General features: G+C 41.2%; 1 protein-coding gene across 1 annotated transcript; it reads right to left on the bottom strand.

Moving 5' to 3' along the window:
- Positions 1-574: 574 nt before the first annotated feature.
- Positions 575-12,424, bottom strand: abhd15a (abhydrolase domain containing 15a). The gene is made up of 3 exons (XM_010735805.3): positions 11,362-12,424; positions 3,163-3,515; positions 575-2,317 (listed from the first exon to the last, which is right to left on the bottom strand). The coding sequence occupies exons 1-3, from the start codon at positions 11,908-11,910 to the stop codon at positions 1,657-1,659; spliced, it is 1,563 nt and encodes a 520-aa protein (XP_010734107.1). The 5' UTR covers positions 11,911-12,424; the 3' UTR covers positions 575-1,656.
- Between the last annotated feature and the right edge of the window lie 217 nt (positions 12,425-12,641).

Below are 12,641 nucleotides of genomic sequence, written 5' to 3'. Positions count from 1 at the left end.
GGATTAGAATATCTGACAGCTCGTTCTCATATCTGTGTGTCTTTACGTGCTTAATCATTTCTGTGTGTGTGTGTGCCTCTGTGATGGTGAGGATACATGTTGACAACGTGTCTGCGGGCACACATTTTGTGTGTGTCTGTGTATACACTGTGTGCTCCAGCTGTCTGAGCGGATAAAGCTCAGTAGGCGGACAAACACTGCAGTGAATGTCACGCAAACACACACACACACACGTGTGGCTGTGGGTACTGTGCTATAATAGGGTGTGTCGCTGAGCATTGTTGAGCATTCACCAGGGGTTTGACAAGACTAGAGATCTTTAGTGTGATGTGCTTTAAAAATTAGGGTGATTATAGGCAAAAATAATGAGATATATTATACAACATATTGCTATTAATAAGGTATTGACTTACCTGTAGTACAAAGCCAACTGTTTAACGCTATTCTTCAGGACCCGTACACATTGATACACATTCACAAAATGTGTATATCCCAAGTTTGTCCATTTTGATTCATTTATTATACTGTTTTTTTTTAATTGCATCACATAATATAACACATTTTACACAACAAGTGTATAGCATTTTTTTTTATTAAACAACAAAAGACAAAAAACAGAACCTCTGCCTTTTCCTGCTTTAAATGGTTGAGCTGCCCTTAAGTGCTTCTCTTCTGAACACTTTCAACACAATCATTTTAATTTGTATAATTTATTAGCATAATGCATAAGAATGGCATTTCCCTGGGCTCAAAGTTTCAAACAACAACATACTGCTAAGTCTTGAACGCTCACCTCAGTAAGAAACACTCACTTCACCAAATTTCACATCCTGAGCAGCTGGGTGAGACCTTGCAGCACAAAGTTTGAATGATGAGACAGGAAAACCCACAAAGTGCTTTCAGCCACCCGGCTCAATAAAATACAACCTCATTACACAGACTTTCCTCTAAAAGCTGACTGGGTGGCGATCATACATGAGTTCCTCTATTCTGGGCATCACAGGACATTTCCCTATACAGAAGAGAACATTCAATAATATACACAGTAAACTCTTTAATGTGTACAATAACACTAGATGAGTTTGTTAAACTAATTTGACATTTAGCTCAAATTCATTTCAAATTATTACCAGATTTATTTATTTTTTCACTTTCTACTCTAGGCACAAAACTTTCAACATTTGGCTCCCAGATAAATGTCCTTTCAGAGAAAAGAACAGACAGTAAGATACAACAGTTAAGTATCAAGTGATGACATGGTGCACTTGTGGTTGCAAATATAGCAAACATGGTTGCAAATGTAGCAAGTAGAGATTTGTCTGTTTGAGTTCACGCTGTAGAAAAATATATAGCCACCCATCTTGAGAGTTTAGTGTCAAATGTTCAGCAGTAAAACATAACAACTGCATGTGAGCTTGTGGCCTGTCGTGATCTTTTTTTTTTCTATCCTTGTGTTTTATGGCTCCCATCAAGCTGTGAGAACAACACTTAAAAGTACTCTATGACCTCAGTTCTTCACAGCATCTGCACTTTACTAGTTTTGTCTATGTTAACACTTTGAGTGTCACATGAGCAGAGAACAGCCTTCCCTCACGTCCCAAATCTAAACAATATCAGAAGGCATCAGTGTAGTGCATTAACTTCCATTAGGCTCCCTCATCGTGTATAGGACCTCTGCCAATTGTAAATGGCATGGATATTATGGGAACACGCTGGCATTCGTTTACATATACTGGCGCTGCGGTGACGAAAAACCCTTCCACTTGCACCTCCCCCCAACCCCCTTCTCCTTGCGGCAAGCTGCTTCGCTCTCTCCTCTGCAGCGAAGAAGTCTGTGGTGGCCCTGAAGAATTCCAGCAGTGCTTTGTGGCTCCAGTTGATCCCACAGCTCCCCACCCCACTGTACGGCGCAGCTGCGGAACCGACTGCACCAACTGCACCAGCAGTGCTCCCTTCGGACTGGGTGGAGAAACCACAGTGACCTCCACGGTCAGTTAGGAGAAGAAAAAAATGTGGGTTTGTTTCAAAGAGTTCCAAGGGCACCGTGGATTGGGTGTCACCACGGACAGGGTCATCCTGTGCGCACATACTGAGAACAGGAATAGCCACTTCGTCCACATCTCTCAAGGGTTCGTTGCGTTCCCAGTAAGCATCCCAGGCACCTGAAGTAAGACTGCTACTGCCAGTCCCTGTTGGTACTGCTGGTGAGGAGCTCACATGCCCAGTCTGACAGAAGAGCGACTCCTCCAGGCCACGCAAGGAACAGCTGGAAAACAGGGTATCTGTTTGTATGGTCTCACCCAGCACCGTCTTGTACCTATGTATATCATCCAAGCACATAAACACACACATAAGCACAAAAAAGAACACAACGAGACAACAAGAGAAAACCAGTAAATCAATTTTGAAGACCTGCCTGAGTCTTATATTCCCTTTGTGGAATTGATTTGAGAAACTTTACCTGGGTCACGATGCCTGGCAGAATCAATGACTTGACACTGTGCAGGCCATCCGTTGCTACAGTAACTTGATTGTTTCCTTAATTGTCTGTGCATTTCCACTGAATGGTTAGAGAGTACCTGCATCTGTTTTTTCTGACAATCCCCCTTTGTCCACATCTCTGTCCTAAAATCCATAATTTACTGTAGTTGCTGATTGCAACCTCCCTTTTTGTAGTTCTTGTCCTCGTTCCTGTTGATAAGTACTCAAGATAACTGCATAACAGCATAAGAGACACAATCAGTCAGATGATCAGGGAAGACTTTCTAAACTTCGACCTACCTACTGCTGTAATTGTGCGTGCACAGATCTTTCTTGTGTAAGAAGGGATTGTTGCTGACATTTCAGCGCGCCCAAATTCGATTTTGCCTCCAATCTTTCTAAATCTGGCTAAACCATTGACTTATTTATGACCTGTCTGATCCTCTGCTAGCTTGTGGTCTTTGCCTAATCAGATTTTGTTGTTGGGATGTGTTCCTGGACTCCAGCATTCATTACTCTGGTGTGTACAGTTATCATAACCAATAGAATTGAAGGCTTAATCTATATAAAAATTATGCATGTTGTAATAAACCGGAATCCTTTGAAAGTCTACAAAGTCGTGTTTATGTGAGGCATCCCCCATTATCCAAGCATGTACAGTTTTTCTTCCTCAATCCATACCTGCTGAGACAAATCTTCTGGTAGAGCACCAAAGCCCACTGCAGAGGCCAGAACAGCCCGTTCTCAAACCAGCTCTGACAGCGAAACACGGGTGATAGGCAGACGGCCGCTGTCACATAGCTGGATGATCCACACTCCCCCAGGTATGACAGGAGAAGGCCCGACCCAGTGCTCTCGCTCACTGCATACAGTCTTCCTGCAGGCTGTCGGTAGCGTATGTAGCGCACGGCCTCTCGCAGATCGGCAGGGTCACCGAACTGCTGCAGCTTCAGGGTGGTGAGTGGGGTGCCATTGTGGTTGCGACGGTTGAAAACTGCCGGAAGGTAACCATGGGATAGGGCTGTTTCACACAACTGTAGAGAGAGGAGGCAGAACATTAAATAAGAGGATATAAATGTGTATTCAAAAGAAAGGAACATTATGGCAGACTTGCTGAATTAAATACAGACAGATATTTATCCACAGAAAGGACGTGATCTGCCTACCTTAGAGAAATCCTGCTTTTTGTCCCTCTGAATAGACCACATGGTCAAATTAGTGCAGCCTGGTCTCTTGGTTATAATACCTCAGAATTACACAATGTTTCCTTTTAGAAATGAGTACCTATTTTGTTCCATGAAATGTCTTTGCTGTTGTAACACCTGAAAATGCATGGTGCTACTTTTTATTGTCTGGAAAAAGAAATAACGAGTTGCTGGCTAAAGTGAGACACAGTAAAACTACAGGATTAAGTGTTAAGTCTCCCTTTTACTGTGCATACTGTACCATGCTTAAAGTGTACAACACAATAGTATAGAATAGGTTCAATTGTCATGAGTAGATTGAAAACAGTAAATATCATGCCTATAGATTCACCCTTTGCTGATTTGACTGTTAAAGAACCATCTCTTTTGAAACAAATATACAATATTTGGCTTAGTAATACACGTTTGCACTGATGCATCTTGAGATACTGCCTTTACAATGTAGCCCAAATAAGTTAACTGTCGACAATGTAAAAATCCCAGCTCATATTTCACTGGTTAATATTTATTGTAAATGAGTAAGATATGATTTGGAGCACAGCAGTTGTTCTCTTGGAATAAACCGTAATGAGGGTGATAAATTATGGTATTATTTCAACATCACTCCACATCAGTTGTAACACCTTTAACAGCTTATCCAACAGTCCATATTTGTGCATGCAAAAACAGACGATGAGACCAGAACCAGGTAAACTCTTTGACTTATGAGAAGCTTGTCTTTAGCCACAGGTTGTGATGAGCCAGGATGATGCTACGTGGAGAATGTGCAGACATTTGAGGCAGCTCTCTCACACTGTGGAGGCCTTGGTGAAGGCCAACATTACGCACAATCGCATTAGCTGTGATGATGTCCATAAGGCGCACAGCAAGCCATTTAGCTCAGACAGCCTCAACCTGCAATATGCATCTCTCCTTCAAGTGGGCTGGGAGCAAAACTGGCAAATGAGAGCATAAAGGGCTCGAGTAAGGAGAGCTGTGATCTCATGTCTCTGGCAGGAAGTCTTCCCTTTCAGTCAGCTGCACAGTGGAGAGAAATATGACTACTCATCGTTTCTTCTAAAGAGAGCTAATAATATGTTTGTTTTGAGAAATGCTATATGACTGATTGGGAAGCAATGTCTTTTTTTAAATGTGTAAATCTTTTGAATCAATAATAGTCAAAAATTCATGAACAAATGGCAAGACTTTTTGTCTTAATCAGCACATAAAAATATTTGACTATACTTATATTTACTCAAAGTTTATATCAGCATAATTTAGTGTACGGCTCCATGAAGTGATAACTGATGGGAATAACAAATTACAATAGCAAGCCATTTTCATAAAGCAAGTGTCTTTCAAATCTGTAAAATGCTCTTCTGCTTACCCAAAAGCTTTTTCATTTTCTTTCACTTTGAAGGCTCTCAAGGACCTGACTCTTTAACTCAAATGGCTCTGCTGCTGCTCTTTTTTTTCCTCTGCATGTTTACAGTAAACTGTTCACTGCTTACTGGCCTTGTACTGTACCTGTAATAGTGTTAAGGACAGAACGCAGAGTAAATATATCATTTCTTCTGGTAGGCTGGCTGCAGATTAGCTTATTGTAAATGTCACTTCATTCACTAAGTGTCGGTAATACAACTAACGCAGATTCATATATGATATAGTTATTTCTATCGTGTCCAAAAGGCTGAGTGGAAAAATGACGCATAATCAGAACTTAGAACGCTTAAGCCTGAGCTTATAACTACATAAACTGGGAAAAAATAACTCTGGAAAGACTGGAAAGAAGAGCAATTAAATATATAAATTACATTAAAAAGCTCTCCATGCAGAGAGGGACTGAAAATAAGAGACTTGTTCCAGGGTTCTGAATATTTCCTTTAGAATAAATTATCCAAATCCATTACAGCGTCTGGAAACACAAGAAGAGGATCTATCTTCCCTCTAGATTTGCAGTGTCACTCTGCTTCATCTCAGCACAGGACATTTCTCACAAATGTTTGTGGTCAGAAAAGGCTGGCGGAGTTATTGGTAGCCTGTGCAAATAAACTGTCAGCCTTGAGATAAGTTACATTCTGCTTTAAATCTGCAGTAATGCCGGCGAGGAAGAGCTGCAGAATCACTGCATTAAATATTTACCAGCTGAGAAAGACTGCAGAAGCATTTTTGCCACTTTTTTTGGTCATCTTTATGAAAAGAGGATTTATTCTGACGCCAGATACATGACTAGGCAGAGCAGAGCTAATACATGATTCATTCACTCATTCGTTAACCTCTTTTACAGATGCAGTTTTGAATCATTGTGATTCAAGAGAAGCTCATTAGAGGAGGGGGAGAGATTTCAAATATGAGTTCAGTTTAATTCCCAGAGATATTGAGGTATACGTGATTAGATATTTTGCAATTTGCACTGCATATGAGAAGGGGCATAGTGATGAATGTTGCGGCAGATATTAAATTAGATCAAATGAGTGTGATGTGAGCCGGCCTTGCTCAGGTATCATGGTGTAAACTAACATCAGACACTGTAGTGATGCACTGAGTAAATCACTGTAACAGGCACATTGAGCACATGACACACTGTTAACAAGTTTTTATAACAGGATTACCAGGTCAGGAAGAGTTCACTCTGATCTATTATATCATTTGTCTCCAAAAACCTTGTTTGGAAGTGAAGCAATAATTCATGGCAGTTGGATAAATTATTAAACTGATCTCACCACGTCCTAAATGTGACTACTTATTATTTTTTACAGTGAATACACAAATATATATCTTGACCGTTTTCCAGCTTCATTTTTATGCACATATTTTGTTTGTCATATTCCAGCTTTATTGCATAAACAGCAATAAAACAGCAGCTACTCCTACTACTACTCAGCTACTTTTCTGTCAGAGCTGATAAACTGTCAGCTCAGTGAGAAATTCCTTCAGCGGGGACAGTGGACAGAATGCCAGCTTTCATACACCCACACAAGATTTATTCTCCTCACCCTCTCTGCTGAAACAATGACGGAGACATAAATACTCCTCCTCCTTTCAAATCATATTGAATAATGTGATCTCCTTCTGCGAGACCACCTCTAGCGTTGAGCAGCTTCATTGTGACATGTGGCCACAAATCAAGTTAAATTAAGGATGTTATTCAATTAAAAGCCTTTTAGAGGCAATAAAGCATCTTGCTGCAAAGCTCTGTCCTCTATTCAGGTCAATGGTTTGCTTAAATACTCCCAAACAGGCTTGCGATACATGTCCAGGGAATAGATTTGCTTTTTAGAGTTAGATATATGCAGGACCACAGCCAACATTTGAGAAATTAAGGAGATTTTTTGTGACAATTTTGTGGAACTATATCCTGCTGTATAAGCTCAGCCTGCATTATGTGCAGATCTCTTAATAATTTCACTGCTGTGCTGATGAACTGTGTGAGAAAATTGCTGACAGCTGGTTTAAATTCTAAAATTCTAGATTAAAAGTTACTATATTTGTTAGATAATAAATGCCATGGCTGCCATCTTTTTTAGTTAATTGGTTGTCATTTTTTTTCGACTAATTGTATAAAAGCTAAATATAGCCAGATAAGAAAAGCTTCTTCTTTAATCTCTTGCATTACGGCACAATCTGTTTTTGTTCCTCCATCTAGAACTGCTGGAGAAGAGTGGTAAATAAAAAAAGAAATCACGAGATACAGAATGAAGTCTTACAAACGTAGACAAAATGATAGACTAGATTAATAGATTTTGTAGTTTCAAAAGAGTTTCCAGATGTCCATTATTGAAGATAACTAGTAGTAATTAAAGAAAAAATTTAAAACTGATACCCACACTTTGCCAGCTCATGTTCTACAAGCCTCTAAAAGAAGCAGAAGAACAGCAGATTTTTTTAATTAACCATAAAAGGTGACATACCCAGAGAGATCACGAAATCACAAGCAAGAATCCGTCTTGCTTTGTTTCAACCAATCAACTTGTGTCAGTCAGTGCAGTGGTTACAGACTCAGCGTCCTGAGGAACTGCTGTCAGCTACTGTATGAACTACAGGATTTGTTGAATACTAAGTGTGTGTGTGACAACATGTGCTGCTAGCATCAGTTCTATCAGACTTTTCTTTTCCTTGTGGAGGGGAGGGAAACAGGAAGTCTGGTACTATGACAAAGGCAAAGGGGCAGAGTCTATAAAAAGGGGAGGGAAGCTCACCTGGCCATTTCTTCCTGCATTGAGACACACCTGGGAGAGTGGCTGAGGCCAGCATCTGTTTTAGGCTTCATTTGGTAGGCTTCATTTTCTTATCTTTAAAAGCACAAATCTAATATTGAAACTGTTGGACCATGAAATATTTCTTAAGCTCATAGTATTTGTTTTATGTCTTAGACTCTTTGTGTTTGGTGAGGGACTAAAGCTTGGAGTGACTGTTTAGAAACAGGTATGCTCCAGCAGTGCTGAGATATTTTAAAATAGTTTCAGTCCTCTAAACATAAAATTAATATGGTTATTTCTGAATACAGACTCCAGTCACCTGCATGGGAGAAGGTGTTGTGTTCCAGTTTCTGCTGTATTAAAGGGCAGACTAATAGTAGTGCAGCCATCTTGCATACGCCCCCTAGTGGAATGGAGGCCAGTTTTTCATTGAATACATTGTAACTAAATTTTGTATTTTTGTACAGCAGTCTGGTTCCAGTTTATTCTGGGTCTTGTGTGTTGGTCACATCGTGATGGAATAGTCTTTCGCTCTTCTTCTGGCTGACTTCTCTGAGTCGGTCTACGTTATATGGTTTGCTGACCTGCCTGGTTCAACCATGATAGACCGTGACAGACACATGGTTCACCGAATCACGTGGTCTGTATAAGTGCCTACCGTGCCTTCCAGTTTCCAAAGCCGATTTGCTAGATGGTTCTGTGTAACAGACCACCTGGCACAGTCAGGTTATAGTTGCATTGGTCATAGGTTAAAACAAAACGCTGGGTTTTTTCTCAACATATGGTAAGGTAAATAAATATTGACTACAGTGCTCGTTGGTAATATTTTTGATACCTTGTCCTATGAGTCATAGACAGAAATGCACAGTTTGCGTCTTTCAGGTAGGGCAAGGCACTGACAATAGAAAAAGTGGTAGGACAGATTTACATTTTGCTCAAAATCTGGGACACATTTCTTATCTATATACCCTTTGCCAACTCCAAACACCAATCTTTGAAGGATGCAGCGAACTTCAAAACTAAACCTAAAGATCAGCTTTTTTCACACATAATCATTGTTCCACTTCAAAACAAAGAGTCACAGTCACTGTCTTGATATTACAGACTGCGCACTGCTGTGTCACAATGTAATACTCACAAACAGAAGAGGGGACACACGGATCTGATGCACATTTGTGATCAACAGCATGCTTAGTAGCTACAGACATAGATATCAGTATACTTTTGCTCTCTATCTGTATTGGGTTTTATACTTTGTACTGCTGCTAATGTTTAATCAGGACTGTTAGTGAAACTTAACATTTACAGTACACAAGCACTAAGCTATTATTCAATCCCCAAAGGAATTTGGAAAATTTCAAAGTTGCTCACAGCAATTAGAAAAGGAAAGGAATGGTATCATTTAAGTGTTGAAAGGTAAATACACATAATTACCAGAATTTATAATACCGAATATCTGTAAGGAATGAAAAATACTTGATGTAGAAATGAGTGTCACAACCATACTGAAATAAAACACTTATTTGTCTGTAATTTGGTCGCAAAATTATGGTAAGATTGCTCACAAATCTATGTGCGCTGTCAAAAGTGTGACATGTGTAAATCATGTGACGGCTGCAACATCTGGATGTCTCCTCCAGGAACAGTTATGGCCTTTCAGCACGTCGCTCTAAGCATTGATCACAGAGGACTGCATATGGGGCTCAGTCCAACATGTCTTTACACACCTTCGTGATATTAAATTGGCCTCTTTGCATGACCTCTTTTTGACGTTGAGGCCATGACATATAATTAGTTTGGGGAAAGGTTGCTTTTTGTAGACTGGCTTGAACTTGAGTTTGGAAAGTAGTGCTGGTTTAAGGGAATAGTTTGACATTTTGGGAAATATGTTTCTTCTTCTTGCTGAAAGTTATGAGAAGATCAATACTGCACTTCAAGTCTCACTGTAAATATGTAGCTACTGCAGCAGCCCGTTAGCTTAGCACAAGACACAACACATTGATTTACAGAGAGTTTTGTGCCAGACTGTTTCTTGGCCAGGCAGAGTAAGATCTTCATAAGATGAGAAAACTCCAGATCACCACTGTGCAAAGCAATAATCTGGCACATAACCCACATAACAAAATATAACATGTTAATTAGTGAGCTTTAGGGGTGTTGGTAGGTGAGCCAGGCTAGCTATCTAGAACAATTGAGGGTAAAAATATGAATGATTTAAGAGGAAGTGGCTCATTGATATTTATGAGTTCCTGAAATGTGCTGTGCATACTTCAAATACCAACCCACGTGTGTGTGTGTGCCCATGCAAACCTGGGCTCTTTTTTATCCCTTTTCCTTGCACACACACTGAGACATTGGGTTATACGCAGTGAATCTTACCAGTGACAGGAACAATCTTAATTGGTGTAGCTATATCCCCTGTGGTGCCTCAGTTTCCACCCCTCTGACAGCATCACAAATATTCTCCATGCTGTTGATAGCCCCAAAATAACACGAGGCAGTGATCAGTCTGAATGTGACAATTACTTTTCATCTCTCCATCTGTGTTTCTTTTTCCCATGCTGATGCTTTAAGCCGTTCTATATCTATAATCTAACAGTTTTCCTTCCTTTATTCCCACGTCTCATCTCTTCTATCAATTTCCAGACCAAATTATTCACTCTAAATTGGTGTCAAACACATTTGGTTTTGTTAGACTTCTTGCAGAGTTGTTATTTCTGACATGGGGCTGACGGATTTGCACAGTGTAGCTAATAGTATGAAGTGAAATGAGCTAGCACGATGCCAGGTGCCCAGAGTGACGCGAGAGCCAACAGGCATTCATGTGGAGCAGCGCTGCACTTCCCCAAGCCCCTCAAGTCAAGCGATGCTTTGTAATCCCTCACTCAATTACCTCAGTCAGTGTATTCAAAGAGCAGATGAAAGGCTGGTGCTGCCTCCGCATCTGCTCTTTTTTTTTTTTACAGCTCTGCCTTTTCCCCCCCTACAAACTGAGCTTGCCATGGCTTAAGATCACAAGATTCTCTTTGCCCAAAAGGCTATTGTTTTGCAATGGCATCATCCCACATATCCTTTTAAATTATTGGTTGTTTGGGGTTCTCTTTTGACTAGATGAAAAGGTTTGCAATAGTATTTGTCTGTGCATGCCTCAAATATATATCTTGCATGTTTTTATGTTCTACCCTGAAAAGAATCTGCTTTGTTTAGTTCGCATCACTCTGTATTTGAGATATGAACATTCTCACTTCCACTTTTTTGGACTCATGTAGCTGGCTGCTGTAATTTCCATCATGTAGAGACAGAGCAGCTACACGGTCCATGCATCTAATGTCTACAGACTTTGGAAACTACAATTTCCAACCTGTTACAGATTATTTCTTTTTTCTTATTTCCTCACTGTCTTGATGCTGTCTTGCTGGTCACTTTCTCTAAAGTTATTCAACTAATCTCTAGAATATCTATATTCATCATTATTTTATTTAGACCGCACAGATTACCTTTAACACATTTCTGGTGATCTTCCCAAATGAGTTTGGGATGATGAGCAGAACAGGACTGGTAGAGTGGCTGGAAGTCCTGCGTCGTTTCTGGTAGGATGGCACTGCCCAATCCAATGCAACCAGACCATCATCGCTCAGCTGCAGGTAGTCTCTCACAAACTGGACCGGGCTGTCGTACGGCCAGCACGTTTCATACACGCTCTGGAGGAAGGCGCTGGCACGCCACGTCCACCCGACACACGGCGAATAATTACTGAAAGTCCTGCAATGTTTCAGGAGATAGTTTGCCAGCGCGGATGGTTTGCAGATCAGTGCCACGGTGCGTGTTTTCTCACCGGATTTGGCACCCTCACAATCCGTCTGGGCACCGTCGACCCCCTCTCGGTCGGATACACACCTCCCGGTCTTGTCCTTTGTTGCCTGTTGTGAAATCCCAAGTCCTTGAAGCAAAGCATCCGCCTGGCTCTCGGTGCCAAAATATTTGGAGCCTGGCCAGAGTAAGACCACCAGGATCACAATGCACAGAGCCACAAGCCATTCCAGCATTTGGCACGGTTGGGGAGAGCAAAATGATCACAACACGAACGCTTTCCAGTCCTTCTGGATCTTAAATTGATAATTAGAAATTTACATTAAAGAAAGTAGTCCACTGAATCATGGCCAGTCTCACAGTGTGCTGATATTTTGTCCTAAATTGATGCTCAGGTCGACACTGAAGTTTGGCGCTTCCCTCCGGTGCCAAGGCGCACAAGTCCCTCGTCGTTGTAGGCGTGCTGTCTCAGTTACGCAGCGTTTCTATTGTTCCAGCTCATTCCAAACCAGACTGCATGTTTCCATTTCTGTGGCCACTCTTTAATAGATGCTGAGATTCCCTCCGTGTGTCATGCATTCACCGCCAACTGTTTCAGGGACCGACCATGTGGAGCGCTCGGCTGGTGCTTCTACCCAACAGCTGGGAGCGCAGGAAATATCTGAGCAAAGCGCCGCTCATGCTGGAAACGCCCCCCATCATGTCCAACCCCCCCTCAGAGCGAGCAGGTACGCGCAGGACAATCTCTGCTGTTATTAGCCTTTCCCTTAAATTACTTCCAGCACACACAGTACAAGGAGGTACACGATGAGCGTTTTTACAATTAGACCCACTCTCTTTCTGCACCCCTTCCGGGAGTCAACCTGTCTCTCTCTTCCCTCTTGGTCTTTGTGTTTGGTCAGAGAGACCTGTGCGCATGGTCATGATCAAATCTGAGTGAATTCTTTGAATGAATTTGCCTACATGT

This window comes from Larimichthys crocea, chromosome VII (genome assembly GCF_000972845.2).
Source record: "Larimichthys crocea isolate SSNF chromosome VII, L_crocea_2.0, whole genome shotgun sequence".
NCBI classification, from domain to species: domain Eukaryota; kingdom Metazoa; phylum Chordata; class Actinopteri; family Sciaenidae; genus Larimichthys; species Larimichthys crocea.
This window is presented reverse-complemented; position numbering and strand designations above follow the sequence as displayed.